This window comes from Lynx rufus, unplaced genomic scaffold (genome assembly GCF_022079265.1).
Source record: "Lynx rufus isolate CCGP_SWC_20201006 ecotype Redwood Valley unplaced genomic scaffold, mLynRuf1.p SCAF_14, whole genome shotgun sequence".
NCBI classification, from domain to species: Eukaryota; Metazoa; Chordata; class Mammalia; order Carnivora; family Felidae; genus Lynx; species Lynx rufus.
This window is the reverse complement of record NW_025814828.1, coordinates 23,283,382-23,299,763: the sequence shown is the minus strand read 5'-3', so window position 1 is coordinate 23,299,763 and position 16,382 is coordinate 23,283,382. Positions and strand designations below refer to the sequence as shown.

The window sequence follows — 16,382 nt, the reverse complement described above, 5'->3', positions numbered from 1 at the left end:
CCACATAGTTACACTGGTGAATTACATCAAACATTTAAGGACAAAATAATAAAAATAATCTATAATTATTTTCAGAAAATAGAAGAGAGAAGGAAGTATTCCCAGTTCTTTTTGTGAGACTAACAGCATTCTAAGCCCAAAACCAGATAAATACATTACTAGAAAAGAGAAGCACAGACAGATATCTCTCATGAATATAGACAAGGAAAAATCCTTAACAGAATAATAGCAAATAGAATCCAGCAGTATGTAAAAAGAATAATACATCATTAACAAGAGGGACTCATTTCCAAAATTCAATCCTAATTCAACATTTGTAAATCAATTAGTGTATTTCATCATATAACATACTGAATAAGAAAATAAATGTGGTCATATAAGTAGATGTAAAAAAATAATTTGAAAATTTTAATATCCATTTATGACAAAAACTTTATTTTTTATGTTTATTTATTTGTTTTGAGAGAGAGAGAGAGAGAGAGCAGAAGAGGGAGAGAGGAAGAGAGAGAGAGAGAGAGAGAGAGAGAGAGAGGATCCCAAGCAGGCTCCATGCTGTCAGCACAGAGCCTGATGTAGGGCTTAATCTCACACACTGTGAGATCATGACCTGAGCTATATCAAGAGTCAGACCTTTAACCGACTAAGTCAAACTTTAAAAACTAGGATTAGAAGGGAACTTCCTTAACCTGATAAAGGGTATGTAAGAAAACCTATAGCTAACATTATGGCTAATGATCTGAGAGTGAATGCTTTCACCCTAAGATTGAAAATGAAACAAGGATATCTTCTCATTACTCCTATTCAACATCAAAATGCAAGTCATATTTAGTGCAAGACAAGCAATAACAAATAAAATGTATACATACAGGAAAGAGAAAAATAAAACTTTTAATTTTTGCAGAAAATGATTGTTTATGTAAAAAGAACCTACAAAGAAAACCTCCTGGAACTAATAACCAAGTATAATTCTTTACTATGTACCAGCAATAAACAATTGAAATTAGAAATTTAAAAAGCAAAAACATTTACAGTTACACAAAAATTAAATGCTTAGATAAATGTAACAAAATATATACCAGATCCATTTGCAGAAAACTGTAAAACACTTATCAAAGAGGATCTAAGTAAATGGAAAAATTATTCCCTGTTCATGAATTGGTAGATTCACCATTATTTTTTTTAATTTTTTAATATTTATTTATTTTGGGGAGAGAGAGAGAGAGAGAGAGACAGCATGAGCGGGGGAGGGGCAGAGAGAGGAGATACAGAATCCGAAGCAGGTTCCAGGCTCTGAGCAGTCAGCACAGAGCCCGATGCGGGGCTCGAGATCACAAACCGCCAGATCATTACCTGAGCTGAAGTCAGAAGCTTAACTGACTGAGCCACCCACGCGCCTTGGTAGACTCACTATTATTAAGATGTCAATTATTTCTGCCCATGTCTTCCTTGGATTATTTGTCTTTCAGGTGTTGAGTTTGATAAGTTCTTTATAGATTTTTCCAAAGAAGGGGCATCCAGATAGCCAACAGACACATGAAAAGATTTTCAACATCCCTCATCATCAGGGAAATACAAATCAAAACCACATTGAGATACTACCTCACACCAGTTAGAATGGCTAAAATTAGCAACTCAGGAAACAACAGATGTTGGTGAGATGTGGAGAAACGGGAACCCTCTTGCACTGCTGGTGGGAATGCAAACTGGTGCAGCTACTCTGGAAAACAGTGTGGACGTTCCTCAAAAAAAAATTAATAGCAATATTCATTGCTATTATCAATATTAGCAATAGCACTCCTAGGAATTTATCCAAAGGATACAGGAGTGCTGATTCATAGGGGCACATGTAGCCCAATGTTTATAGCAGTGCTTTCAATAATAACCACATTATGGAAAGACCCCAAATGGCCATCAACTGATGAATGGATAAAGAATATGTGGTTTATATATACAATGGAGTACTACTTGGCAATGAGAAAGAATGAAATCCTACCATTTGCAACAACGTGGATGGAACTGGAAGGATATGTTCAGTGAAATAAGGCAGTCAGAGAAAGACAGATATCATATGTCTTCACTCATATGTGGAACTTGAGAAACTTAACAGAAAACCATGGGGGAAGGGAAGGAGAAAAATAGTTTCAAACAGAGAGAAGGGAAACCACAAGAGACTCTTAAATACAGAGAACAAACTGAGGGTTGATGCGGGATAGGGGGAGGGGAAATGGGTGATGGGCATTGAGGAGGGCACTTGTTGGGATGAGCACTGGATGTTGTACGTAAGCAATGAATCACGGGAATCTACCCCTGAAACCAAGAGCACACTGTATACGCTGTGTGTTAGCTAACTTGACAATAAATTATATCTAAAAAAAAGATGTCAATTATTTCTAACTTGATCTATAGATTTAATGCAAATCCCAGTCAATATCTTAGCAACTCTTTGTAGATATCAACAAACTTATTCTAACATTTATATAGAGTGGCAAAGGTCCTAGAATAGCCAACACAATATTGAAAAGGAAAAACAAAGTTTGAAGACTCACACTACCCTATTTCAAGACTCAATATAAAGTTGTAACAATCAAGACAGCATAGTGTTGCTGAAAAAATAACCAAACAGATCATGGAACAAAGAATTGAGAGCCCCAAAATAGACCCACACAAATATATAGTCAACTAAATTTTGACAAAGGTGAAAAGGCAAATAAATGAAAACTAATATTTTTTCAGCAAATAGTGCTAGAACAATTGGATGTCTATATGGGAGAAAAATGAACTTAGATACTTAGACACAAACCTCACGCCTTCCACAAAAATTATCTCAAAATATATTATAGGTCTAAATGTAAAATGCAAAACTGTGCAACTTCTAGAGGAAAACACAGGAGAAAATCTGTGACTTTGAGTGTGATAATTAGTTTTAGACACAGTGCCAAAAGCACAATCAATAAAAGAAAAATGATAAGTTGGACTTTGTTAGAAAGTTTTGCTCTGTGAAAGACCCTGTTAAGAGAGTGAAAAACAAGGTGTGAATATTTGTCTATCACATATCTAATAAATGACTTGTATCTGAATGTACAAAGAATTGGGGCGCCTGGGTGGCGCAGTCGGTTGGGCGTCCGACTTCAGCCAGGTCACGATCTCGCGGTCCGTGAGTTCGAGCCCCGCGTCGGGCTCTGGGCTGATGGCTCGGAGCCTGGAGCCTGTTTCCGATTCTGTGTCTCCCTCTCTCTCTGCCCCTCGCCCGTTCATGCTCTGTCTCTCTCTGTCCCAAAAATAAATAAACGTTGAAAAAAAAAATTTGAATGTACAAAGAACTTATAAAACTCAACAATAATAAAACAAGCAACCAGTAGTTGTTTGAATGGTGTCTGTAAAAAGATATGTCTGGGGGGCCTGGTGGCTCAGGTTGTTAGCATCTGACTCTTGATTCCAGCTCAGGTCATGATCTCATGGCCAGTGAGTTCGAGCCCCACATTGGGCTCTGAGCTGACACTGCGGAGCCTGCTTGGGATTCTCTCCCTACTCTCTCTGCCCCTCCCCAACTATCTCAAAAATAAATAAATAAACTTTAAAAAATTATAATAATAAAAGTTAAAAAGATAGGTCTGTTTCCTAATCCTTGAAACTTGTGAATGTGATCTTATTTGGAAAAAGTCTTTGCAGATGTAATTAAGTGAAGGATATTAATATGTGATCATCCTGAATTTAGGGTGAGCCATGTTTCCAAAGATAGGTCTTAAAATAAAAAAAAAATAAAAAAATAAAAAAAAAACGAGGGAAAATTGAGACAGAAGCATTTATTTTTTTTATTTTTTATTTATTTATTTTTTACATATATGAAATTTATTGACAAATTGGTTTCCATACAACACCCAGTGCTCATCCCAAAAGGTGCCCTCCTCAATACCCATCACCCACCCGCCCCTCCCTCCCACCCCCCATCAACCCTCAGTTTGTTCTCAGTTTTTAACAGTCTCTTATGCTTTGGCTCTCTCCCACTCTAACCTCTTTTTTTTTTTTTCCTTCCCCTCCCCCATGGGTTCCTGTTAAGTTTCTCAGGATCCACATAAGAGTGAAACCATATGGTATCGAGACAGAAGCATTTAGAGGGGAAGGCCGTGTGAAGACAGGTTTGGAGGCAGAGAGTGAAGCTATGCATTCACAAGCCAAGGAACACCAAAGAACACCATTAAGCGAGCATAAATTTGGATCTCTCACACAGTGATGTTGAAAATGAAAAATGGTGCAGCCGTTTTGGAAACAATGGCAGTTTTTTATAAACATTGTCTTGTTATATGATCCAGAAATTGTGCTCCTAGATATTTTTCCAACTGACTTGAAAACATCTCAACACAAATAACTGCACATAAATATTTATAGTGGCATTATTCATAATCACCAAAAACCAAGATGTCTTTTTAAAAAATTTTTTTAACGTTTATTTATTATTGAGAGACAGAGAGAGACAGAGCACGAGAATGGAAGGGACAGAGAGAGAGGGAGACACAGAATCTGAAGCAGGCTCCAGGCTCTGAGCTGTCAGCGCAGAGCCTGATGCAGGGCTCAAACTCACAAACCACAAGATCATGACCTGAGTCGAAGTTGGACGCTTAACCGACTGAGTCACCCAGGCACCCCTACCAAGACGTCTTTAATAGGTGAGTGAATAATCTGTGGTACATACAAACAATGGAATACTATTCAACAATAAAAAGTAATAAATCATCGATTTATGATACAACCTGGGTGACTCTTTTTTAATTTTTTAAAAAAAATTGTATTTATTTTTGAGAAGGAGAGAGAGAGACAGAGTGTGAGTGGGGGACACACACACACACACACACACACACACACACAGAATCTGAAGCAGGCTCCAGGCTCTGAGCCATCAGCACAGAACCTGATGTGGGGCTCAAACCAGCAAACCATGAGATCGTGACCTGAGCCGAAGTCAGAAGCTTAACCGACTGAGCGACCCAGGTGTCCCTAACATGGATGACTCTTAAATGCATGTTGCTAAGCAAAAGAAGCCAGTCCACAAATGTTATATACTGTTTGGTTCCATTTATATGGCATGATAAAAAAGACACAACTAAAGAGACAACAGTTTTGTTCGTTGGTTTTTCTTTTTGTTTTTGTTTTGCAGGGGGGGAGGGAGTGGTTGAATAATTGGAGCACAGGGGATTTTTTAGGATGGTGAAACTATCCTCTATAATACTCTAACAACACTATGCATTTTTCAAACCTCATAGAACATGAGATCACAAAGAGTGAACCTTAATGTATGCAAATGAAAATCAGTTCAGAGACCTGGGTGTCCCAGGATGGAATGCAGACTGTGACCAAATAATTCTAGCTGTATTACAAATGTGTGAAATAATATCAGTGAAGAGGATGAAGGAAAAGAGGTGCTGACCTAAGTGACTTTGAAAATGAGTGGATAATTTATGACTAAATAAAAAGGAACTGTATTCCAGTTAGTAAAGTTTCTCAGAGGGCGCCTGGGTGGCGCAGTCGGTTAAGCGTCCGACTTCAGCCAGGTCACGATCTCGCGGTCTGTGAGTTCGAGCCCCGCGTCAGGCTCTGGGCTGATGGCTCAGAGCCTGGAGCCTGTTTCCGATTCTGTGTCTCCCTCTCTCTCTGCCCCTCCCCCGTTCATGCTCTGTCTCTCTCTGTCCCAAAAATAAATAAACGTTGAAAAAAAAATTAAAAAAAAAAAGTTTCTCAGAAAGATATGGGCTAATAATCTGAAATCAACATACATGTTTACTGGGATTGAATAAATAAGTATATGAATGGTGGATAGTTGGAGCCAATTTTCTCATGGAGCTAAGCAAAGGGGGAAGGCTGGAATGAATAATGTGATTCAAGGTTAGAGTTAGAGAAATCAGTATGACTCATGTTTAGTTTGGTATAGATACAGATGGAGAAATATAGAAATTATAGATACATGTGCATACATGGGGTAGTATACAGACATTTTCCTAGCTTTGTCTTCTAAGGGGGCTTATTAGATTCTACTAATATTCTAGTAGTAATGGAATAATTTAAGCAGGAAAATAAATAACCTAATACTGGGTTATGACCTAAGTATAAAATAAATATCCATGAACCCATACTGCTGTACATAAGTGACTGAATCAATAAATAAATCAGGGATAATAGAGTACTGTATTGAAAGAAGGGGGGAAGAGTAACTTTACAGGAGAGAAACTTGACAAATACTACCTTAGGTAGCTGATCAAGGTGATATCATCAGTTACATCATGTTTATAATATGTGCCCTTGATGGAATGCAATGAAAATAGCCCCTTAAGTCCTGAGAATTTCCTCCCAAGAGGAAATTTCTCCCAAGAACCCATAGTGCCAGTCTAATCATGAGAAAAACACCAAACACATCCCAGTTGAGGAACACTATTAAATACCTTCCCCAAACTGTCAAGGTCATAAAAAATAAGGAAAGTGAGAATCTGTCACGACCTAGAAGGACCTAGGAGAAATGATGCTCAAATGCAATGTGATATCATGGATAGGATCTTGGGCCAGAGAAAGGATGTTAGGGAAAAAATAAAGGAAATCTGAAAGAAGTATAGACTTTAATTAATCATAATGTGTAGATGGTGGTTCATTATCTGTGCCAAATGTATCATATTAATATATGATATTAACAATAGGGGAGAGTGAGTGCTAGGTGTAAGGGAACTCTCTATACCATCTTTGCAACTTTTCTGTAAATATAGAACTATTTTAATTTGTAAGCTTATTTTATTTTATTTTTTGCAAGCTTATTTTAAAATAAATGATTTTAAATAAACATGAACACTGCAATTGTGATGTATTTACCTAGGGTCTATCAGTGTCCAGTTCTCCCATTCAGCCACCCTGTCTGGAGCCTACCAGTACTGACCACAGGGATGGGGCTCTGTGGAGATCCCTCTGTTCTGCTGTGGGTGGTTCCCTTAGACTTCACTTGAAGTTCTTGCCTTCACTTTTTTAGGGCCTGAGCACCTTCCCTCTGCTGGCCTGAGGTCAGTACCCTGGTCTGATACTCTCAGCAGCCAGAACCCAGAGGGAAAATTTAGCAGGGTGAAATCAGATAGTCCCTGCCTGGGTCTACTGGGGCTGAAAGCCCTTGGTACTCTGTGGGATACCCTTTAATCTGGGGTGGGCAGTCCCCTCAAGCATCACTCAGGGTCTTTACCTTACCTCCTGGCAGGGCCTGGGCTCCTCTTCCATCTGCTGACTGGACTCCTCCGCACTCATAACAAAATCTTCACTACTCTGAGACACCAGAGGCACAGGTACAGGGAAGTCAATTACTGAGATCCCTGCATAGGGCCTGCCGGGCTGACAGCAGGGTTGGGGCTCTAAGCTGGTCCCTCTGGTTTGCAGGAAGAAATATCCTCAGTCCTCAGTCAGATTTCTAAACTTGACTTGTAGATGGACTGGGGACTCACCCTTCTGCTGAGTTGGCCAGCCTTAGATCAAAGCCAAATCCCCACCCCTTCCTATATTTCCACCCCAAATCCCAATCTCAAGAGGATGCAGTGAAATAGTGCCTGCACTTAACAATCATACTCGGTGCTCCCAAGGCAGACAGACAGCAGAGGCAAGGCTCTATGTGAGGCAATCTGTTCTCTGGTAGACAATTCCTCTAGGTTTTCCTCCTGCTTCTCACCGTCACTTCTATTCAGGTCTAAGACGCTTCTGCTGGCCTGAGATTGACACTCTGGTCCAATGACATCACCTTTCATTCAAAAAGTAATAGTATTTGCTACAGACCATGTGAAAATGTTGAGTATAGCTGATAGAATTTTATTTTTTTTAGTTCAATCAAGCCAGAGTTACTACAATTATAAAGAGCTTTGAACACCACATCATCGTCACCTCCAGTCAATTTAACAAGGAACTGCACTATCTAAAATGATTCTCTCCTTCCATTCTGTAAAAGGTTTACACGCCTGGAGTCAGCCCTCTACCCCAGCAGGTATATGGTGGCAACCTACACCAGCAAATAGAGCCATAGGGCATTTATGCTATGGCTGCGAAGAACTCAGGAAACAGAGGAGGCAGTCTAAGTTGAGTTAGCATCTAGATCATTTTTTAATGATCTAGCCCCAACTTTAGTGCTGGAAGGGCACTATACACAGAAGAAATAGCCTTCCCCAACAGGCATCAAGACAGCTCTTAGCCCTGGTACACTGGCAAGGATGCACAGAACCATGAAAGTAGTGAAGAGATATAGGCTTCCCAAAATTCATTAATATTACCACTGGGTGATGCATGGGAGCTCGCTATATTCTGCTTGACAGGTGGGCAGGGGGGATTCTAAGGTAGGGAGGGGTATCAGGCATGCCTCTGGTCCTTTATCCAATACATCTGCGCACTCAGATTGCTGTGCAACTTTAGACTGATAATAATGATTCATAGATATTCCAAGCCTTTTCCTAGAAGTTGTCTAGGACCCTCCAAGATTCCACATGCTCTCTCCTTCTGGTCCCTTTTCCCTTATATGCTGAGCTGTAAATTCACAACCCAGACTGCCAGCCTGGCCTGGGCTATCTGGGCTTCATTTAGTATGTGGTCTCTTTCACGGACTCTAGAAATTTCTTCGCTCTCCAGACCTCCTGATACTCCTCACTAGCTTACAGCATCCTATCTAGAATATTTCCTGAGACTCAGTCATTCTGATCAAATCCTTGCTTCTTACAGTAAATGGAAAAAAATCTTATTGATACAGAATTTTAAAACACTCCCCCATAGATATCCTGGTACTCAAGATACCTTGCAAATATCATGCTTGCTACCGATGAGGAATTAACTAGTGAAGAATTCATTTTTGAACAACATAATTCGAAAACATGGAAATACCAAATAAAATAACAGTGAGAATAAGTTTGACACAAAAGATTGATCAGCATTTAAAATTGATCAATTTAAAATGCTTGTGAGAGTTCAGGATATTTACATACATTACTGTGTGAGAACATAAATTGGTACAGCATTGTTGAAACAGAATATAGCAATACTCATACAAATTTTCAGTCACCACACTACTTCCACTTTAACCCAATGTTCACTTCTATGTCTTTCCTGTAAGAAAACATCCATGTTTACCTAATAATTTATATTTAATAATGTTGGTATCAGTTATATTAGTTATAGCAACATATGGGAAAAAAAACACGTGTCCATCAGGATGAGAATGGTTAAATTACTTATGGTACATCTGCACTTTTTAGAATTCTTGGCAGTAGTTAAGAGTGAGGTGGACCTATATTGCTGTCACAGAAAGATCCTGCATTCATTTTGTTAGGGATAAGGGCAAGAGGCAAGACAATATGTGTATCATTATCCAAGTACATTAAAAAAAAACAAATTATATTTTTCTAGGACATCTATGTAAGAAAAAGCCCAGACTATATTTTAATATAATATATACATTTTAAAATTGTGGTTACTTCTGAGGAGGGCTGAATTTTGGGGTATGGAGTAAGGAATGAGATTTTTGATTTATCCATGTTTTTAGAATTTCTTTAGCATCAAGGATATGTGCCCTATTTCTTTTATAATTAGTATATTTAAGAAAGGCTCCCAACAGAAAAAGTAGCTGTGTATTATCCAGATGAAGTAACTGCTATCTGATGTAATGGAAGAAGCCTGAAATATGAATGAGTTAACACTGTGAAAGTTTCTTCCTCATGCACATAAAATCTGACAAAGGTAGGCAATACCTCTACTGTCCGGTGACCCCAGGATCCAGGCTGCTCCCATCATGTGTCCCCACATCTCAGCAGAAGCTCTGCGTGTTTGCTGTTCATTGAATAGAAAGCATGGAGGTAGCTTACTGACTCAAATGTGTTGGTTTGCAGATGACAAACACTGCTTCTGTTCATATTTCAGGGGCAAGGATAGTCACAAAACCTGTTCTAATACAAGTGCATTTGATGATATAGTATAGCTTATGAGCCCAGGAAAGAGGGCAAGACAGCTGCGGAAGAGCACTTACAGTCTCTCTATAAATAGTTACAGAGCAAGTTATCAGTAATGTACAACACTTAGAATTTGTATGACAAAAGCCCTCTTCATTCTTGGAGAAGTTTCGGAGAAGGCCAGAATTGCCTTGCAACACTCCAAATTTTTCTAAGTGCTACTGTGTGACAGGTGTTCAAATATATTAGCACACCTGTTTTCTAAAGAACACTGGAAATCTCAGCAGGGAGGTGTCACCTTTCCTCATGCTATAAGGACCTTCCTGTACTGACCTTTTCAATAACCTCTGTAATCTCAATACACTGACACTTTGCTTCTTCCTTTTGCTACATGATCAAAAATCACAACTTTTGAGTTTCTGCTATGAACCACGTGATAAACACAACTGAACACTTGCACACATACCTTAGGGCACACTGAAAACCAGGATTTTTCCCTGCAGCAGATACAGACAAGAGTCAGGAAAATGGTGGTCAGTTAGCTTTTCTTTTCTTATCAAAGCTGGCACATCTTCTGGGAAGACCTTTTCTACTGAATAGTTGTTGACTGAATAATTGTTCCACTAAGATATCCATATCTTATCCCTGGAACCTGTGAATATGATATGTTACACTTTGCAGATGTAATAAGGTTATGAAAATGACTTTAAAAATAAAGCTGTTACACTGGATTATCAGAGTGGGCCCAATCTAATGACATGAGGCCTTATAAGCAGAGAACTGTTTCTGGGTGGATACGAAAGAGATACAGCACAGTTGGGGGAGGGGCAGTTAGATTCCAAGCGTGAGAAGAATGCAAGGTTTTATTGCTGATTCAGAATATATGGGCTCAGGGGTACCTGGGTGGTTCAGTTGGTTGAGCATCCGACTCTTGATTTCAGCTCAGGTCATGATCCCAGAGTCCTAACATCAAGACCTATGTCAGGCTCCGTGCTGAGTTTGGAGCCTACTTAAGATTCTCTGTTCCTCTTCCCCTCTCTACCCTGCTCCCGTGCTCTTCCTCTCTAAAATAAAAATAAATAAAGTTTTAAAAATAAAGTTTAAAAAATATATATGGGCTCAGATGCAAGGATTGGAGACAGGCCTGGAGAAACTATGTCAGCTCCAGCTGACAGTCAGCAGGAAAACAGTGCCTCAGTCTTATTACCACAAAGAACTGGGTTGTGCCAACTGCCTGAATGATCTTGGAAAGATACTCTTCCCAGAACTCATGATGAGAGGCCTGCCAGCTGAAAGTTTGACTTGGGCCTTGTGAAACCCGGAAGAGAGAATTCAACAGAAGCAACTTGGATTTCTCACCCACAGACATGTGAGATAATAACCGTGTGCTGTTGTAATCTGCTAAATTTGTGGTAATTTGTTATGGCAGTTGTGGAATACTAGTCCAGCCTCTTGGAAGGAGTACAGGGTCTGTTAGAATTCAGCCTTTGCTGATGGTTGCTACACAGTGACTTCCCCCATCCTTCCTCATCTACTGCTTAGGGATGGAGGCTTTGGTTCTCATGACTTAGTTAAGCTCACTCATCAGTGTATGGATTCAGTGGCCAGTCTCCGATAAGTCACCAGATTTCTCATCTGCTTTATAAAATCTCCTCTCTTATTTCAGGGCTACCTTTCAAGAATCTGTAGATTCTGTGCCAAATCAGATTCTACCTCAGGAACTGATTTGGAAAATACTTCTAAGAGTGTGCTGGCAGCTCCCAGATCAGATGAGCAAACATCAAACATCACTGCCAAAGTAAACGACCACATATACTGGGCTGTTGTTAGCAGAGGGGTTCCATGGTCAGGGATGACACAGACAGGAATTGTCTGCAGTGAATCGGAATGCTCTAAGGCAGGGAAAAGAAAGGTGATTCTGGGTTGTTGTACCCTCTCCGCCGCCCCCCCCCCCAGAGCAGAGTGCAGTCTTATGAAAGGATTCAGGGGAGAACTGGACAGCAGGTCAGGATCCAGATTTGGACACCAGGACACATTGGGGAAAACCCAGGGCAAGAGTCATAACTGGGAGCACGCTGGTTCTCATCCTGTGTACTAGCACTGGGCAGAGTCAGCTTTAAAAGAACCCTGGGGCTAGGGGCAGGTGCACCTTATGCAAATGCAGCCCAGAGATACTCCCCACGTAATGTTTAATTCTCATTTCACCTTATTAATCCATCTGAATTTAATACATTGGCTGCATCTTGCTTCCTTTTACTTTCTGGGACACACTGAAGAGTAGGGAGCAGAGAAATGAAGTAAGAGACACAAGTCAACCTCAGGCAGGGAGAAGCCAAACAGTGTGTGTTCTAGAAGAAATCAGATCAGGGCCCTTAGTCCCAGCCTTGTCACTTACAAGCCAGGTGAACTCAGGAAAATTTCAGTTACGTAAGCTTTCATCTGTGAACTGAGTTTTATAAGCAGTCCTCTTGTTTTTGGCTTACATATATCTTGTAAGTAGGAATGGTAGGATATATCTAACTTAAGGAAGACTCGGGCATAGTGTCTGGCATGTATTATATTTTGATAAATTTTAGTTATTACTGCTACTATCATTTTTACCCTAAAACCTACCACCCTCCCTTCTGAGATTTTTTTTTAGTCCAGGAAATTTCGGTGAATTCATACCCCTCTAGGACATGGCACAAGAAAACAGCCAATATGATGCTAAGCAAGTTAAACTAAGTTGCTTGCTGTATAACTTTTTTGAGGCTATGTTATTTATTGTTGTTGTGGGAAAATCTTGCTCAGTTTTATGCATATCAAACCTCCTGGAATTTGTATTAAAGTCTGTTTCCATCTCTTCCTTCCCTCTGGACTTTCATCTGAAACACTTTTATTTGCAATTATTTCACCCTGATCACAAATATAATTCTAGCTTAGAGTTTACCAAATTACATTTCAGATAACTTAATTAAAATGCCCATTTAGGGCACCTGGGTGGATCAGTAGTTAAGCATCTGACTTCGGCTCAGGTCATGATCTCACAGTTCATGAGTTTGAGTCCCTCATAGGGTGAGCTCGTGCCCTGCTTTGTGAGCACAAACCCCACTTCAGGTGAGCACGAGCCCCAAATCTGGTGAGCATGAGCCCTGCTGCTCTCTCTCTCTCTCTCTGTCTGTCTCTCTCTGTCTCTCTCTCTTTCTCTCTCTCTCTCTCTCTCTCTCTCCCTCCCTCCCTCCCTCCCTCTCTCTCTGCCCCTTGCTCGCTTGTGTCCTCTCTCTCTGTCAAAAAAAAAAAAATGCTCATGTAGTGGATGGGCTTTGCCTCTTCCATCCCAGGGCAAAGATCGCCAGCACAGCAACTTCTGAGCATTCTACCTCCTGTGAGTATCACAGCCACTCTTTTAATATGACATGCACAAATTGCCTATTCTGTGCACTGTGTTCTGCACAGGGACAAGACCATAGCACCTCTTCTATTCCTGGCCCAGGTGAAGATTTCTCTCTGCTTTATCTATGATCTTTAAATATTAAAAACGCTTTTCTATTCCAGGCTTCGGTCTCATTGTGAGACACATCATTTGAGGTTTTGGACCCTGCTCAGTACTCAGACAAACTCGTCTGACCCACCACGCAGCTTAGTTCAAAGTACCTCACCCTGAAGGACTTTCAGTTTCCCAACGTCTCAAACCCCCTTGCCACAGGGCTTTTACACCTGACTGCTCACACCTAAAACCTCCGTGTCCTCACACCATCTTTTGATTTGTGTTTTTTGTCATAGGGAGTATCTTACAATATTCCTTGTATCATAGCTGCTCTGAGACTTCAGAATTCTGTGGGCAGGGATAGTTCTTGTTCATGTTAGCATTTCCAGTACTAACATGGAGCTTTGCAAAGAGTAGATGCTCAATTATTGTTGGAGAAAAGAAAATGGGCCACTGAGAAACAGGTACCATTTATTACAACATAGGGCACCTAGATGTATCAGTAGGTTAAGTGTCTGACTTTGACTCAGGTCATGATCTTGCAGTTCATGGATTTGAGCCCCACGTCAGGCTCTATGCTGACAGCTCCGGGCCTGGAGCCTGCTTTGGATTCTGTCTCCCTCTCTCTGCCCCTCCCCCCTCACATTCTGTCTCTCTCTCTCTCTCAAAAGTAAATACATATTTTAAAAATTTAAAGAATTTATTGCAATATAATTATTTATCCTTCATTCTTGAATAAACTAAATATATCCAGTTGTGTGTATATGTGTGTGTGTGTGTGTGTATATATATATATATATATATATATATATATAGTTACAAAACAAGACTAAAAGTGATAAATGAAACTAAGAATTTATCATTTTTTATCTATCTCTCCATTTCTGGACCCCAAGTATTACACTAGTGAGTTTTTCACACTTGCAAGGAAATGCCTCATCTACTGCCACGTTATCTTGTTCCAGATTACTAAATAAGATGGAAGTTTTCCAATTTTACAAAATAATAAAACTCTTACTCTTGAGTCTCATCCACACCAATAAATATTTGAGCAGTATCATTCATAAATTTGGATTATGAAGCTACTTAAGCCTTCTATTAAAAGGAACAATATTTTACAAAATTATCCAGGTTACCACAGAACAGAAACAACAAATACATTGTACACTGTGTTTTCTCCAGCCCCACCCTGATCCTCTACTCCTTAAAATATAGACTTCTCTTTTTAACAACAAAGTAAAGAATCTGCCTCAGACTTTATTAGGGGTGGGAGGAGCTGCTGGCATGGCCTTGGTGCACACACTGGTTTTGGCCCTGGAGCGGGCACTGGTCGTGGCCTTGGAATGTGCACTGGTCACGGCCCTGGCACGTGCACTGGTCATGGCCCTGGCACGTGCACTGGCCATGGCAGCAGTATGAGCCCTGGCTGCGGCTCGGGCTCGGGCTCGCTCTTCTTCATCTCTCAAAGCCTCTTCATACCAGGCTGGGAAAGCACTGGGGACGGTATCGTGAACTTTGGCTAGAAACTCCAGGACTCTCATCTTGCTGGTCTCGGCGTGGGCTCTGGGGCCCCACAGGAACTCATAGCACGGAGGGTCGCTGTTGGGCACCTGCCGGTACTCCAGGTACTTTTCTTTCACAAAATCCTTGGTGATGAGCTTCCTGGGCTCCCCAAAGATGAAGTGCTGCCTCCCCTCGTATAACCCCATCACATTCAATGTTTGCCAGACTTGTTCCTCCATGGCACGGTTGCGATTTGTGAAGATCACACCCAGAATAGTCATCAGCAAGCCTGTTTTGGGCACACCACCGTGATCACTCAGTACTGCATCGTAACTTGGTTCCAGTTTGTTCACAAGGACATAGATGTGCCGGTTGGGATCTGCTTCCTTCAAGTCAAGACCAAAAACCAGCTCCAAGTGGTCAGAGGCTCTCTTGAGGATCTCATGGAACTGGTTCCTATACATTTGGATTACATTTCTCAGGATTCCCGCCTTGGTAATGAGCTCTTTCTTTTGATATTTGCGCAGCAGATAGTGCACTAGCAAAACCACCTTCTCATCTAGCAGGTCTCTCTGAAAGGGCAGAGCGGTGGGCTGGACCTGAGAGGATCTTGGCCTTTCCTCCCCTCGGTTGTTGGCAGCTTCATTCGATTTTGTGTATGAAACAGCCACAGGAGTAGTGGTGGTGGCTGTGGCTCTCTGACGCTCCTGGGGAGCACGATATGACCCAGCAGTAGGTGAGCTGTTGAAATGAGGACAGCAAAGGGAGGGGAAAACTTCTCCCACTGCTGTAGTGGCCTGAGCACTCACCAGATCCTGGGGCTTTTCTGGAGCCTGGCGGCGGCGTTTCTCACGGGCACGGAGCTTACTCTTCTGACCCCGGGGCATGATGATTTTTGATAAGAGCAGGAGACAAATGGGCAGATGACTCAGTGATCTGAAAGGGAAAGAATGACATTGTAGGGCCACTTCAACAAAGAAATACAGCCTTGGCTTTATTGAAGGCTAACTCTGCAGGTTTCCTTGAGGGCGCTGCTCGAGGAACCCACAAGGCTCCTATTCTTTGATTGCCTCTGCCCTGAGGACCCTGTGGACCTTAGCTCCTACCTACAGATCTATCTGGAGCTCACTGGGGCTTAGAGCAGTTGCTCTGAGTTAGGGAGCATTTCAGTTCACATTAAGGGTCATCACTTCACTTTGGGCAGGACCTGGGGTCCCCATGCTCTGCTTTTCAGAGGCTTACCCCTCGTCTCAAAGCCCTCAATCACTCTGAGACCTCAGAGGAGGAACTGAGGGGAACTTCATCTTACTATGTCTGCCTGGGAATGCACAGGGAAGAAAACACAGGCAGAGCTCTGAGGAATCCTTTCCATTCTAGAGTAATTAGGGTTCTCCTCACTCAAGCTGGAAAAGCGTTGATCCTTCCAGTAATGACAATGATGCTGCCCGCTCGACCAGATTTCATCTTCCTGACTG

General features: G+C 41.2%; 1 protein-coding gene across 1 annotated transcript; it reads right to left on the bottom strand.

The window, feature by feature from the left end:
* Window positions 1-14,654: 14,654 nt before the first annotated feature.
* On the bottom strand, window positions 14,655-15,794 carry LOC124509664 (melanoma-associated antigen B10-like). Its single transcript, XM_047076375.1, has one exon. The coding sequence runs from the start codon at window positions 15,792-15,794 to the stop codon at window positions 14,655-14,657; it is 1,140 nt and encodes a 379-aa protein (XP_046932331.1).
* Between the last annotated feature and the right edge of the window lie 588 nt (window positions 15,795-16,382).